Source organism: Xiphophorus couchianus, chromosome 7 (genome assembly GCF_001444195.1).
Source record: "Xiphophorus couchianus chromosome 7, X_couchianus-1.0, whole genome shotgun sequence".
Classification (NCBI taxonomy): domain Eukaryota; kingdom Metazoa; phylum Chordata; class Actinopteri; order Cyprinodontiformes; family Poeciliidae; genus Xiphophorus; species Xiphophorus couchianus.
The window spans coordinates 30567218-30584114 of record NC_040234.1 but is presented as its reverse complement, the minus strand read 5'-3'; the positions used below and the strand labels follow the sequence as shown (position 1 = coordinate 30584114).

General features: G+C 41.9%; 1 protein-coding gene across 1 annotated transcript in view; it reads right to left on the bottom strand.

Annotated features, from left to right (window-relative positions):
• Nucleotides 1–2095: 2095 nt before the first annotated feature.
• wnt6b (wingless-type MMTV integration site family, member 6b) overlaps nucleotides 2096–16897 on the bottom strand; it is a 34611-nt gene continuing 19809 nt past the window's right edge. The window contains exons 3-4 of the mRNA XM_028023447.1: nucleotides 6870–7174; nucleotides 2096–5769 (exon numbers count right to left, since the gene is read on the bottom strand). Of these exons, the coding sequence (XP_027879248.1) occupies nucleotides 5308–5769; nucleotides 6870–7174 (767 nt within the window). The 3' untranslated portion in view covers nucleotides 2096–5307. The remainder of the gene's footprint in view (nucleotides 5770–6869; nucleotides 7175–16897) is intronic.

The window sequence follows — 16897 nt, the reverse complement described above, 5'->3', positions numbered from 1 at the left end:
TCACAATAAAGACAAATGTTTGTTTTTTATTGTTTTGTTAAAATCTCTATGAAAACCCTCTTATAACCATCCCATTGTTGTAAGCAAGTAAATACACATTTTATGGTGTAAGTGCATGGAAAACAAAAGCAGACCACCAAGGCTACACTGTGGCTGATAAGCAATGACAAGCCACTATTTGTTTGACAGATTTACTGTCTCCACATAATACTGTACACCCATTTACAGTGGCAACCCTTCATTAATGCTTTGTGCGAGCCAGTGTTTTTATGCAAGCACTTAACAGTCAACATAGGTGGAGACAAAAACTCATCTCTCTTAGGGATGATCGTGCATTCCTCAAAGGGCCACATGGAAAAATACTCCCAGCATGGCCTGGCCACACTCTCCGACAGACTTAAACTCACACACACACGCACACCCCAGCAGCCCACAGATGCCGGCAGGCGACTATATTTATACCAATGTTTCAATAAATCTATCCACACGCTTGTCTATTTTCTCTGGCTTTGACTACGCAACACTCAAAGTTCGTGCAGGTTGAAGCCCAGAGGAGAGGAGTTTGAGAGGCCAGACGAAGCTAAGTACCCCCTGGCATTTTGCTCTTCTTTTGGCCTTCGTTGCCATGACTTAAGCACAACCCCTGGCCAAAGTGTGACACACCATTGAGCAGAAAATTCCTTGAAAATATGAACTTGTGTCAACTTGTACAGCTCAAACAGAGGCAGGCCTGCTGCCCTCCACCTCACCCAGCCTCCATGACTTTGTGTTTTTCTCATTTCTGCAGCAGAGACACTTAAAAACATCACATTTTGTTGGGTGGCCTATGAATGTAAAGATCTAGTTTTTAAAATCATAAAATTGACAACATTTAATAGTTGCAGAAATATATTTTTATACACAGAAGAGCTTTAGCTATGCAACATGTCTTGCTTATTTCACATCTTTTCATGCTGTTAAACTGGACTTATCATTCCAAAACAAATTGGCTATTTCTTTCTTTACCACTTTTTAGCTGAGCAGATTGAGTTTTGGTGACATTGGATTCTCACATGTCATCTTTGAGAAAAAAAAAACACTTAGTTATAGCACATTGGTCATAAAATGCTATGATTATGACCAAGTTTATAAACTCAGCAACTGTTAGAGATGCAGGGTTCAAGGTTTTACGTTGAAATTCTTGTCCCTTACTTTTTTAGAAGTTATTGAAAGCAGTTAAGACTTTTTTGTATTATTTACCCTTGTATCCATATTGATAGTGCTCTTAGGGTCACTGTCCAAACACAAAACCTTTAAACTGTCTGACTGATGTCTTGAAGTGTTGCTTTAGTGTTTCATCATAATGTTCTTTCCTCATAGTTCCATCTATTTTGTGGAATGCACCAGTCCCTCCTGCAGCAAAACCTCTACACAACAAGTTTGGAGATGCTTCCATCTCCAAACTTCACTGATGGGATCGTGTTCTCAGGCTTGCTAGTTTCCTAATTTTTTCTTGTATTATTTGGATTGTTCTAATTGATCTAAAAGAAAATGAAAAATTTAAGCTGATTAAATGTTAGACAAAAAATCGTTAAGGGATCCACTGCACAATGGAGCAATTGGTAACATTTTGTCTTGCAGTGAGAAGGTCACAGGTTCAAATCCCAGCCTTGTGTCTTTTTGCAGGTAGTCTGGCTTCCTCCCAAAATTCAGAAACATGATTGTTGGAATAATTAATCTCTATAAGTTGTCCTTGTGTGTGTGAGGATGTGTGGGTATTGGTATACCATGAATAAATTGCCCAGTGAAGGACTGGAAACCAGTTCAGGGTGTACCCCGCCTCTTAACTAGCAACCACTGGTTGCGCCACCCTTGACCCCAATGATGCACACAATTTGTCCATCACATTGTGTACTAATGCAGGATGTATACAGAAACCTTACTGTCTGTTGTTTATCGTTGTATGTAAATGTTTATCCTTGGTGCCTTGTGTCATCAACCCAATTTACACACTATATGAAAGTAACAAGGTTTATTTTAAAGCTATTATCATAGTCAATGGTTAGTCTTGTAAATAAACATTACTGGTAATCTTGAATTAAAGTGACATTAACAGTTAATTGACAAAATAGACTTTAATAGCAGGATAATCAATCGTTTGTAACAAAGCTGATCATTTTTGGCCCTCCAAAATGGTTCTGTGTGATACTAACAATATAACTTCAAACCATCATTTAAATATGAGTCATAATACACAACCAATGAGAAGAAAACACAGAGGTCACTGACTAGTTAATGGCAAAATAATATGAAACATTCACACCAACTTTAAAAACCCTTTATAAAACAAGCTGAAACAATGGGTTCATTATACATTACATTGTGTATGTAATAGGCCATGAAAGTCTAAATAACATCACATAATAGGTTTATGAGAAACACTCTTCTAATGAAACAATCAGCGGTTAAAAGTGTCCTGTTCCGTATGGGAGGTGTAGCACATTCTTTATCTACTACACAGAAGATTATGCTCATAACTGGCCAACTTTTATAGTCGTGGGTAGGTTTTTCAGTACAAATTCTCACACACAAGCATACAGACACACATACATTATGTGTGTCATTATCTCAAAAATCAGCTAACAACCAAAAGTGCATTATTTTAATAGCTCTGTATATAAATCTAATGAAAAATAACCAACAGAAATGATTTCTTGATGCCACAAGGTAAAGAAAATAAGGGCTCCGCTTTTACTTCTGAGGAAATCACAAATTTTACATGTTTTTGTAAATGTAATGAGAGAGTTGTAGGTGAGAAGTTTTTCACTTGCTTTCCGGCCAAAATGTGCAGGAGAATTATACAAATTTCTGTTGTGATCCTGAATCATACACCACCTAACACTTGTTTGGTCTGCTTAAGGTTGATCAGTCCTTGCAGGAGAAATATGTCAAAAACTTTACTTTTCTAGTCCATAAAGCCTTAAAAACAAAAGATATTGAAAGTCAGTCTTGGTTAGCTCATTTGATTAACCCCAACCACTTTCCTGCCTCATGTACACATCTGTAGATGTTTTTAAGAATGTTTAGAAGGGAATCGATTGGTCTTTCCAGTTTTTTGAAGAAACTCTTGCTGTAGGTAAAATCATCCTTGTCTTATGTTTCTTGAATTTCTTCACATTTTGTTGTATTACTGTATAGCCAGAGGCCAAAATGCGTTTGGGGGGATTTTATGCAACAGACCAACACGAAGACACTTAAAGTGGAAGAGTTGAAAAAGGATGGAAAGCAAAACTTACTGAAATCTGAAAAAAATGTCATGTATTTAAGAACCATTTATCATTATATTTACAGCTTAAATCATCATGGTTTTAAGGTATATCTAATAACTGTGCACATCTGGATCTGAGATTTTTGCTTATTTTTTGTAATAGCTCAATCTCAGTCAGATTAGAAACTGTTAACAGCAAAATTTTGCCAGAGATTCTGAATTAGATTTAGGTGTGGCCTTTGATTAGGCCATTCGAACACACAAATAAGCCAGATTTGAGGAGTGAACAACCAACAGACTTTTCTCTGTCAAACCTTAAAGGTCTTCACATAAAAGCTGTATTTATACTAAGATAAAATACAAGTAGACTGTTTAATAATTATAGGACCTCTAAAGGCAATTGGTGGAATTGAACTTTATTTAGAGGTATCAGAGTAAAGGAGGGTAAACAGAAATGCACATCACACAAATAGCACTTGTTTTTGTAAAAAGAAATTGAAAATGCATAATTTTCATACCTTTTTTCCAAATATGCTCTGATATGTGTTGGTCTAGCACATAAAATCTCTGCCATAATACATGAAGTCAGAGTTTTTAAAATGATCAAAAGAGTAAACGTTCAAGGGGTGTGAAAAGTTTTGCACTGCAAATATTTAAAGAGAAATAAAAACATAATCCAAACATTTAAAAATATCTGCTAAATGTAGTTTTCAACTGTCAAATGTGAGTTTTTCTTGTTACTTGTGATTTATAGAAGACAAAAAATGACTACAATGCTAAATACCAGTAATTCCATTAACACATACTGTATATCAAAATGAAACAAAGTAATTGAATGTCGACATTAATATCCATAATGCTTTATGTTTGTATTACCCTACAGCATATTGAAAACAGACCACAACGTCTATGAAGAAATTTAAATAACAAACAGTACAAAACAGACTCTCTACAACCTTGCACGTTTATATCATAACTGGTGTGGTTCTTTGCCATTTTGTATTGAATACATCAGAGAAATCATTTTAATGATCCGGACACCTCTTTGGTTTAACAGCTACACTGAGCTCTGTTATAAATGTTGTGGAGGGAGAAGACTTGAGCCTGGTTCACACAGCAAGATATTAATGCAAATTTTTGCCTGGATCTTTCATCTTTTGACAATCTTAAAGACTCTGTATATTGTGGTGGCTCTGAAGATAATATTATGAGATATTTCTGCATTGTGTGGTGTGTTAAGAGTGATCTCTAGACTGCTTGGAAGGACATCAGGACTGCAATTACCTCAAATCTGGGATATTCAACATGTTGTGATGTAGGATGTTCCCCGTGGATAAGCAGCCTGTTGAATGTGACATGTAGCCAATCAGTATGCAAGGTGACAGAAACATGGAGGAGAAGTCAGAACACAGAAGACAAACTGCCACAGTACACCAGAAAGACAGGTGGAAGTTGGAGATGTCCTGTTCTATTGTTTTTTTCTCTCTGCTAAATGTAATCCATAAAGTACTGCCACTGGTTCTTCCCAGTCAGCCATGTTTCACCTTTTGCGGGATTTTCCATCTGGCATCTGAATGTTTGTGAGTGAAGTCTGTGTGGTGTGTTTGCCATGTTGTAATATGTCACACAATGTAGGTCCAAACCTGTTATTACCTAAGAGGAGTATCTGAGATTTGAAAATCTCACCATGTGAACCAGTCATTATACTTGCCTAGCTAGTCAATAATAGACCCTCCATGCATTCTGCCTTTTATTTAATGGAAGAGAACATTCTTTGGTCCGCGGACAAAAAAATAACTGAAAAAACCCCACAAAAAACAGATAGTAGGTAGTTTGGAAAGTTTAAAATTTTTTCAGAACTCATAGAACTCCAACAACATGTTTTAAATGTCAAATCAAAGGTGTCACATGTGTTATTTGGCTGTAAAAACATATATAAAATGGATAACCATGGAAGTCTACATCCTTTCCTTCTTTCACATCAACAATACAAAAGCAAGAACCTAAAAAGTAACAGAAGTGGTTATAATTAAAGTATATGAATACTCTACCTCAGTTCATCAGTGACACAGACTAAGCTCTTTTCGCACCATGCACTTTTTACACTGGACAACGCAACACCAATGGAAGCGGCACAGGCAGTTCTCCTCAAACACCACCGTCTCCTCCCTGTAGCCTCGCTCGCAGCACAGCAAGTCACAGCCGCTGATGTCCATGGCCGTGCTGTTGCACATGCGCCCCCTTGTTCCCAGCGAGCCCGTTTTCCGATTCGCAAGGCAAAAGTCTGGAGACTCGTCAGAGTATATCAAATCCTGCTTGTCCGGCGGCTTTATGTTCAGGCCGACGGGTATCAGGGTCTTCCCATCGTTGCCGCCCATCACCTTGGAAGCACCGTTGAAGCGCTCCAGCAGGCGGTCGCCCACTTCACGGAAATGAGGCATCTTTTTCCAGCACGTGCGCAAGGTGCATGAGCCTGACAGTCCATGGCACTTGCATTCAGTCCGCATGTGGAGTTTCACAGCCTAGTGGGAGAAGGTGTGAAAAGAGAAGTGAGGGACAGCAGCTAGGTGAAAGAAAAAAAAACCCTCAGGAGAGAAAAACTTCATAAAAAATAAATAACTTGAACCTCAAATGGAGGTACTCTTGCTTCAGACAAATGACAAATCCACTAAGGAATTTAAAATTTATTATTGTGCTGACATAATTTATCACACACAAAGCCACCAGATCACACAAACACACACACGCAAGCACACGCAAACACTAACTGATAGATAGGTAAGATAAAAGCAGACGCTATTCCAAAGGAATTTTTCCCCACCCCCTTTCCCATCCATGTTGCCTCTGGCCTTCCTACATCTAACAAGCCTTGACAACAGATCATTCACTTATACTGCACATAATTAACCCATCACACACACACACACACACATGCACCCCCGCACGCTGACATGGAGCCACACACACACACACACACACACACACCTGTCCATTTAGGCATATACTCACACACTAACTAAAGGGGTAAAGGTGTATGCTTGCATGCACACAAACAGAAATGTGAACGCATCGCAGCACGCTTGTTTCTCAGCCTCTGGGAATTAGCGTGCCGTTTTTTAATGCTCAAAATGGTTTGTCACTAATGCTTTAATTGGACCACATCCCAAAAATCTTTGTCTCCTCCGTTCCTCTGTACTTTCCTTTTAAATTAACTTAATAACTGAATGTGACTCTTGTGCAACATTTTTTCACAAGAAGACAGAACTGCATTAAAGAAAAAACTACCATAGCGATAGTTAATTACTTGTGAAATGAAGTTAAATCTCCTTCAGTGACTGTGAAAATGGTAAAAGCTGTTTGCCTCGAAGGCTTAAATGCAAAATATGTGGCACGCTCTTCTTTTTTTGTTTCAGAAATCTGATTCTTGTAAAAATATCAGCTTACGGTACTCCACAAATACAGCTAAAGGCTGTCTTTCTCTTTTGAGGAATGAAGGATGAATTCCAAAGAACAGGCAACATCTTTGAAACATGTGATCAGCGTTAAACACAGTAGCAGTTACAAAGCACGCCACACTAATAATTAAGCGGAAAAAAGAGAAACTTATCAGCGTGTTTCTTACCAGCCTCCCAGCCTCGTTGTTGTGGAGGTTAATGAGTGTCCTGATATCACTTTTCCCTCTCCTCCTCTTGGCATCCATAAACCTTTTGGACATTTCATAACCAAACTCGACATCATCGCCGCAACCGCCCCACTCCCATTTAACCCCGTCCCCAGATGAGGAAGATGAAGGCGGCCTTGGAGGAGCTTTGTTTCTGGTCGCTTCACATCCACATTGAAGGAGTTCTCCCATGCTGCAGGCTTGGGTCACGGCGTGTGTCACCCCTGCTGCTGTGATGGCATAGACGAATGCTGTCTCCCGGATATCTGCAGAACAGACCACGGGAGAGCAGGTTAGCTGTTTCTGGTTTATGTGCTAAAGGGTAGCTTATCTGGTAATGCTCCACAACATTAAGAAAATGTGGAATATGCAATGATATTGGTGTCTGACTAAACGGTAGGTGAGAATAAAATAAAACAAAACCATTGTTTTGGAAGGATGTTCAAAAAACTCAGAAATAGAGTTCAGTTTTTCTTGCATTTGTACTTAAAAAAATTCATCAAGACACTCAAAGTCATTTTTACAAATCAATTTTATTTCATTTTCAGGCTGCGGGGTTCGAATCTTGACCTGGGGTTTTTCTGCAAGTTTGTTGGTTTCTCCAAATTTCTCTGCATGGTTGTTTGTCCTGTGTGTCGCTACGTTGCCCTGTGATGGACTGGTGACCTCTCCATGGTGTTCTAGATAAATGGATCTTAGTAACTTAGAATGCAATTATATATTCTTTTTATTTCAGTATTTCCATTCTATGTGCATATATTCATTACACCTAAAGCCATATGTTTAAATTTTTTATTCTGCACATTTGCAAATGCTAAATTTATCAGGAATTCGAATATTACATCAGACCAATAAAAACATTTCTATCATAAAATTGTTCTGTTCTGGCAATGTTGTGACCAATAAATCAGAATCAGATTTATTCGCCAGGTTTATGCACATAGAAAAGGAATTTGACTGTGGTTTCACTTTGCTCTGGCTGACAACAACTGAACAGTTTTTCATTAAACCGTCCCTTACACTTCCCAAAAGAAGAAGATCAGCGCCAAAGTGTATTTAAGCACACTAGTGGAAAGTGTACTGTGGGGAATAAAGTGCCGTAGGAAAAGCTGTAAGCAACAGGGATAACCACAGCCTGGAGAGGACTGTGAACCAAAACCTATTCAAGAGTCTAGTAGAGGTCAACAAGGCGTGGGCTGCAGCTGGAGTCAGTACTACAACACCTGCAACACAAAGATGTATCCAAGATATGGGCAACAACTATTGCATTCCTTGATTTGCACTGTTTTAATTTTTTAATAATAAAAGTACAGCTTGGAAATAAAGGTCTCATGATGGGAATTTTAGAGCACTTCCTTCTGCCAGCAAGCTTGATGGAGATCACCTTCCAACACTGCTACTGTACCAATACTTGCTTTATTATCTATTATAAGCCACCTCACTTAGCTAACCTTAGCTCACCTTAGCTAACACCTAAGCATATCCACAGGCTGATAGTCTCCATGCCATGCAGCATTTATACAGTATTTTACGCAAATGGAAACCCAACCAATTTTAAGTGAATACCTCTATATTTAAGTCAGTTTTTATATAATAAACCTATCCATTATCTGGCTTTCTGTTAAAATAAATTAAGTTTCAATGGCAGTCTAATTTATTTGACTTGATTTAATTTTTTTTAATAAATTTTTAAATAAAGACTAAAATGGTTTTTACAACATTTATTAATTCATAAATTATGTCATTTTATTAACTTTTAATCTAACAAATCAAGAGCTTTGCTTCTAATACAGTCATACATGGAACATGATAAAAGCCCTTTCCCTTAAAGGCTGGTTCATAGCTACAGTCTCTAGCATCAATGGACTTGTGGCACTATGAGGACAGCTGTTTCCTTCTAATACACATATATTCACACACTAGTACTTTTAGGAACACCACAGCTGGTGGTTTATTTTGAGTGCAGAGCTTAACACTCCCTGCTGAAAGAATGTTCAACTACAACTGCAAATTGATCGTGTGTCTGCCGCAGTGGCTTTAGCATCATCTCCCTACCTCAGCTCAACACGTCATTAGCCACGGTTATTGAAGCTATTGTTATTCTCTTGACAACAAAATACCAGCCATATTTATCTTCCTATACAGGAAGGTTCAACAGTCTCTCTGCAGTCCATTTGTAGACAGTTTTACTCATGATGGTAGGATTTTTCATGACCTGTTTCACAGTACAGTTTCACATAAAAATAGAAAAATGCTATTAAAATTATGACAATAATAACAATAACAGCCAAACCAAATAAAGCAAGCAAATGTTTCCCTGTAATACTAAATGAAGTCCATCTGAGATGTTTGAATAATATGTTGTGAGGTGATTGTATTTTGTTATCATCAATAATATACAGGGTTTTTCCCAGAAAATTTGCTAACCACAGTGGAGGAGGGAATAAAGTCCACCAGTGGCCAACCTTGCGGAAATTTAAAAAAAAACGACTGGGTAATTATGTGCTTTAGAAGACATTATTGACAATAAACACCAATTTTATTGGTGTTTATTTTCAATAAAGTTGACAGTGTCTTGAGGAAGGCAAGCACAAAATAAATACAAGTAAAATAAAAAATATTAATGATTTCCACTTTGGTTAAATGCTAATTCACTAATCAGTGAATGCTTAAACGAGCTTTATAGTGCTGGTCTCACTGAAAAGTAAAATAAACAATATGAAATGTTACCTAAAATGGACAATAATATTTGTGTGCTTAACTAGACATTCTAAATTTAAGTAGTTATTGTGTTATGCCTTCTTGTGTTTTACTTAATCCTACTGTTTTGCAATAATGTCTGCTGCTTGGTGAAGTATTTTGATTTGCACATTGTGATTGGCTGTTATGTATCTAAGCAAATGCAGTAATTGGAAGGAATACTATGATACATGGCTATGATTCTCAGCTTGAACACAAAAAAATAATCATGAGATCATTTGCATAACTATAGAACTTGACAACACGATGGGAAGGCAAATCAACCACTTAATTCAAGATTTCAGAAACAAGGCGAAGATCCAGGAATAAGATTGTCAAGGCACCCTCGAGGCCTGGTATTTGACAACCCTGGTTTAGAATAAATATTAGCTGAAAAAGAATTTTAGCTAATAAACATAAATATTGCCAATAGACTCCACCATAGAACAATAACTGCCTAGTGTGGAGACAAGTGAATGTCTTTTATTTGTTGGCGATGGACCAGACTAATCGAGCAGTCACAGCCGTCAACAATGCCAGCTTCATATCACATGATTCAGTGAATGGGATTCATTATGAATTACACACACACACACACACACACACACAGAGAAAGAATTGGCGGCGAGCTATGAAACGTGCACACCCCCTGCATGCCTTGATATCAATAGCAGCTGCAGACCATGATACCCTGAGATGTTTCCAGTGTCGACAAATTTGTGTTTGTGCGCGCACGCGTGTCATTTTGAAGATAGCTATTTTAAGTAAGGCATTTAACCTTTCCAACAGATCAGCTGCTCCTTTGTTTATCTGGAATTTTTATCTTGCCATTTATTCTTGTTTGGAGCTGGCTGCAAATTGTAAATCAATGGTTTGTTCCAGCGTAAATATATAACATGTGTATGGCAAAATGTATACGATTTTGTGCGAGTATTGTGTTTATCCCTTCGTTGCCATTAAACTAAACCCCACCTTGCTGCTATACAGCAAAACAGGGCTGAGACTTTCAGGAGCTGCAAGATACTGAAATCAAGATATGTCATCTCACAAACATCCCAGTGGGTTTACCATCAGAACACAGCTCATTATTAGAACAATATGTTGATAGCAACCCAAGAAGTGTCCACACAGGAAAAAAGTCAGTCCAGATGTCCTTGAGGCACACTTTAGAAACATTTTAAATAGAAAATCGTCAATTGAATGTATGTTTTATTTAACACTTGCAAATTGTCAGTCATCCATCCATCCATCCATCCATCTTCTTCCGCTTATCCGAGGTCGGGTCGCGGGGGTAGCAGCTTCAGAAGGGAGGCCCAGACTTCCCTCTCCCCAGCCACTTCTTCCAGCTCCTCCGGGGGAATCCCGAGGCGTTCCCAGGCCAGCCGAGAGACATAGTCCCTCCAGCGTGTCCTGGGTCTTCCCCGGGGCCTCCTCCCGGTGGGACGTGCCCGGAACACCTCACCAGGGAGGCGTCCAGGAGGCATCCTGACCAGATGCCCAAGCCACCTCAACTGGCTCCTCTCGATGTGAAGGAGCAGCGGCTCTACTCTGAGTCCCTCCCGGATGACTGAGCTTCTCACCCTATCTCTAAGGGAGAGCCCAGCCACCCTACGGAGAAAACCCATTTCGGCCGCTTGTATCCGCGATCTCGTTCTTTCGGTCATGACCCAAAGCTCATGACCATAGATGAGGGTGGGAACGTAGATCGACCGGTAAATCGAGAGCTTCGCTTTTTGGCTCAGCTCTCTCTTCACCACGACGGACCGGTACAGCGCCCGCTTGACAGCAGACGCTGCGCCAATCCGCCTGTCGATCTCCCGCTCCCTTCTTCCCCCATTCGTGAACAAGATCCCGAGATACTTAAACTCCTCCACTTGGGGCAGGACACCCCCCCTGACCCGGAGAAGGCACTCTACCCTTTTCCGGCTCAAGACCATGGCCTCGGATTTGGAGGCACTGATCCCCATCCCGGCCGCTTCACACTCGGCTGCGAACCGATCCAGCGAGAGCTGCAGATCACGATCTGATGAAGCCAAAAGGACCACATCGTCTGCGAAAAGCAGAGATGAGATCCTGAGGCCACCAAATCGGATCCCCTCAACACCTTGGCTGCGCCTAGAAATTCTGTCCATGAAAGTGATGAACAGAATCGGTGACAAAGGGCAGCCCTGGCGGAGTCCAACTCTCACCGGAAACGAGCCCGACTTACTGCCGGCAATGCGGACCAGACTCTGACACCGGTCATACAGGGACCTGACAGCCCGTATCAAAGGGCCCGGTACCCCATACTCCCGGAGAACCCCCCACAGGGCTCCCCGAGGGACACGGTCGAACGCCTTCTCCAAGTCCACAAAACACATGTAGACTGGTTGGGCGAACTCCCATGCACCCTCCAGGACCCTGCTGAGGGTGTAGAGCTGGTCCAGTGTTCCACGACCAGGACGAAAACCACACTGCTCTTCCTGAATCCGAGGTTCGACTATCCGACGGACCCTCCTCTCCAGGACCCCTGAATAGACCTTGCCAGGGAGGCTTAAGAGTGTGACCCCTCTATAATTGGAGCACACCCTCCGGTCCCCCTTTTTGAACAGGGGGACCACCACCCCAGTCTGCCAATCCAGGGGAACTGCCCCCGATGTCCATGCGATATTGCAGAGTCGCGTCAACCAACACAACCCTACAACATCCAGAGCCTTAAGGAACTCCGGGCGGATCTCATCCACCCCCGGGGCCTTGCCACCGAGGAGCTTTTTAACCACCTCGGCGACCTCGCCCCCAGAGATTGGAGAGCCCAACCCAGAGTCCCCAGGCTCCGCTTCCTCAGTGGAAGGCATGTTGGTGGGATTGAGGAGGTCTTCGAAGTACTCTGCCCACCGGCCCACAACGTCCCGAGTAGAGGTCAGCAGCACACCATCCCCACTATAAACAGTGTTGGTGCTGCACCGCTTCCCCCCCCTGAGACGCCGGATGGTGGACCAGAATCGCCTCGAAGCCGTGCGGAAGTCTTTCTCCATGGCCTCTCCAAACTCCTCCCACACCCGAGTTTTTGCCTCAGCAACCACCCGAGCCGCATGCCGCTTCGCCCGCCGGTACCCATCAGCTGCTTCCGGAGTCCCACAGGCCAAAAAGGCTCGATAGGACTCCTTCTTCAGCCTGACGGCATCCCTCACCGAAGGTGTCCACCAACGGGTTCGAGGGTTGCCGCCGCGACAGGCACCGACAACCTTGCGGCCACAGCTCCGATCGGCCGCCTCGACAATGGAGGCACGGAACACGGTCCACTCAGACTCCATGTCCCCCACCTCCCCCGGGACGTGTTCGAAGTTTTGCCGGAGATGGGAGTTAAAGCTCCGTCTCACAGGGGATTCCGCCAGACGTTCCCAGCAGACCCTCACAACACGTTTGGGCCTGCCAGGTCTGACCGGCTTTCGCCCCCGCCACCGGAGCCAACTCACCACCAGGTAGTGGTCAGTGGACAGCTCCGCACCTCTCTTCACCCGAGTGTCCAAGACATACGGCCGCAGATCCGATGAAACGATGACAAAGTCGATCATCGAACTGCGGCCTAGGGTGTCCTGGTGCCAAGTGCACATATGGACACCCTTATGCTTGAACATGGTGTTCGTTATGGACAATCCATGGCGAGCACAGAAGTCCAGCAACAGAACACCGCTCGAGTTCAGGTCGGGTGGGCCGTTCCTCCCAACCACGCCCCTCCAGGTCTCACTGTCGTTGCCCACGTGAGCGTTGAAGTCCCCCAGCAGAACAAGGGAGTCCCCAGGAGGAGCACTCTCCAGTACCCCTTCTAAGGACTCCAAAAAGGGTGGGTAATCTGAACTGTCGTTCGGCCCGTAAGCACAAACGACAGTCAGAACCCGTCCCCCCACCCGTAGGCGGAGGGATGCTACCCTCTCGTTCACCGGGGTAAACCCCAACGTACAGGCGCCGAGATGGGGAGCAACAAGTATGCCCACTCCTGCCCGACGTCTCTCTCCCTGGGCAACTCCAGAGTGGAAGTATATCCAGCCCCTCTCAAGGAGACTGGTTCCAGAACCAGAGCCATGCGTCGAGGTGAGACCGACTATTTCTAGCCGGAACCTCTCGACCTCACGCACTAGCTCCGGCTCCTTCCCCACCAGAGAGGTGACATTCCACGTCCCAAGAGCCAGTTTCTGCAACCGAGGATCGGACCGCCAGGGTCCCCTCCCTTGGCCGCCACCCATCACACAGTGCACCCGACCCCTTTGGCCCCTCCCACGGGTGGTGGGCCCATGGGAGGGGGGGCCCATGTTTCCTCTTCGGGCTGAGCCCGGCCGGGCTCCATGGGTAAAAGCCCGGCCACCAGACGCTCGCCATCGTGCCCCCCCTCCAGGCCTGGCTCCAGAGTGGGGCCCCGGTGACCCGCGTCCGGGCGAGGGAACACCAAGTCCAAGGTTTTCCTTCATCAGTCAGTCATTTTCACTAATAATTACTCAGGTTCCTTACGGTTTGTTTTTATCATCTCACTAAAACAGAAAGGAAGGGAAATACAAAGAACACACAGTGAGTAGACATAAAAACAAGCAATGAGTGGAAGGAGTGAAGAAATAAAGAAGGAAGCGTAAAATAGGCTATCAAAAATCTGATGATTTGAGGCACTCTGTTTCACATTTTCCTTGCAGACATGAATTCCAAACAAATTCTCTGCCATGGTGGGTGTCTGGGCCTGCCTATGTCTGCTTCTAATTCCATGCAGCCCTTCTGCAGCATTCAGCACATATTCATCAAATCATGTTTCAACTTTTTAGGCAACAACATTAGGATCATTAGAGTGAAATAATGATCACTGAGAAGAAAAAAAGTGTATAAACAGCAGCAAGAATTATGATCATCACTGACAAAGAGAGATATTCAAGATATGGAATTGACTCTAAAAACCTAAAGACTGCAAGATCTGGAGTTTTGTTCAAAGTCACTTCTACTTTGCAATCTTTGCTACGTTTCTGTTTCTGAATTTTATTTTGGAACGTTTAGTGTCAGACAGGGTGGTCAGTAGTAGAAGCAAGCCCCCAGGGGCCTGTATTCTCACTGTTTCTCTTCACTCAATACACCCAAGACTTTCAGCACAAGGCAGAGTCTTGAAATCTGCAGGAGTGAAGAAGAACACAGCTGTGTTGTCCAACTTTACAAACTACTTTGTAGCATGGTTTGTGAACAATGATCTCAACATAAACATGAGCTGGATAAAAGAAAATAATAATCAGAATATTATCTAAGGAGACGTGGTGCAGCTGGATTACAGATTTGTAGTTGTTCACATGGCCTGGAAATACAACCCTTATGTTGTTTACCAGTAAAGACAGAGGAGATTCTAGTTGTTAAGGAGGTCATTGCACATTTTCAGTAAGTCCCATTTTAGAGAGAGCAGATATTGCTGCACCTTTTTGGTGCAACAATATCAAAGCCACATTTTTAAAAAATGTTCTGTAATATGATGGGAATGAAACACAGAGAGAGAAATGGGATGAAAGAATAAGTTTTTTGTCACTGTACAAAAAACTGAGTGATGGATGGAGTTTCTTCAACAGTGGATCCTTCAGCTCCACTGCAAAAGTAAACAAGAGTCTTTCTACACTACATTTCGATGAAGGAGAGTTTAAAAAAATTGCCAGTCTAACAGAGCAACACGTAAGAATATCTCACATGGTGTACATTGATAGCGCTGGATTATATGGGGATATCAAAATGAAAAAGGCTGTGCAGTCATGTTTAGATTCAGATTTGTATTTGTTAAAGAAATGGATAAACAAACAAGGCAGCACATTATTCCACTGCCTTACTTTAGTTTACAACATAAAATATTTATAAAATAAATTTAAATTTGTGGCTGTAATGTGACAAAATGGGGAAATACTTTTGGATGGCAGAGTATTTTCACTTTATGAAATAAAATTGTCATCACACTATATTGTACAAAATATTGTAAAACATAATCCCACAGTTTACATTTACATCCTCTCTCTATGACTGGCCTAGGGACCCAAATATATTCTTATCTTTGCCTTTTTCAGTAGAACAAACAAAAAAAATGCAAATCATTATTTCCGGTTTAGGTGTGCAAATTCTGTATTCACCCAAAGTAAGACGTTTTTAAATGAGGAAGAGGTCTTATGTCTAGAAATCATATTTTCCAGCTTTAGATCTGCCTGCAAGTTTAATACATCTTGTGTGCTGAACGTCCTCTCTGTTTGACTTTGTCCTTCTCAGACTGCAATTAGTGCTCTATATGAGAGCTGATATCTGATTTTGCTCAGGATATCACCTCTGACACATTATGGCAATGGTAAAAACTTAAATCCTACCAAAGTGGTCACAGTTTGCATCACTGGTTATTTTTCCAGACTGCAAAACAACCAAGCGCAGCAGAATTAACTCTCAAAAGTCAAGTGGTGTTTACTTCTTTGATAATTATCTTTTCATCTACTGATTATAGATGTGAAATCCTTGACATGATTATATCTGTGCAATCACTGTACAGTCCCGGGAAACTTTTTTATTTATTTTGCAACAGACACTCACACAGTCTATCGTGATGTTCAAAGAAGAACCACAGCATCCCTTATGTGATTACCAGCATCATTTTATGCTGGCTCATTCACGCCGCAAGTCAAGTCTACTTCAGGATGTTTATCTTATCAGCCGAGATCAAAGAAAAGACAAAAAAAAAGGATTTTTTTCTGAAAGGTTCATGTCCAGAAAAAATAAATTCTTGATTCAGATGCAAAATGAGGTCTTGTGTCTACCTGTTCACTCATTCTTCTACACATTTCCTGCAATACAGGTGTGAAACTGTCATAAGCAATGTTGTGAAATCACCTAAAACCCTTATTATGTACGCATACACAACTCCAGACCTCACACGTTTCAACCCCGTACACTTAACTTCTCCCTGCCAGCTTTTACGCAAGTTAAAAAGTAAACATTTGCATCTTGGCACATGAGTGTGCAATAGCTCTTCTTAATTCCACTACAGTTGGTAATGTGATCCATCCATTATCAGCGTGATCATCACAAACATCACAAGGAATGAAATGCACACAGATAGTCATGCTGGTTGCACAATTATCACTTCATTATCACTCCGATCTCATCACTCCATTAGCAATGTACTGTATGGTTGTTTCAGTCTTATAAATATGCTGTAACACAAAAGTCACATTACTTGGTAAGGTGTAATAAAAAAACATGTTTCTGGAGAAGGTTATCTAATA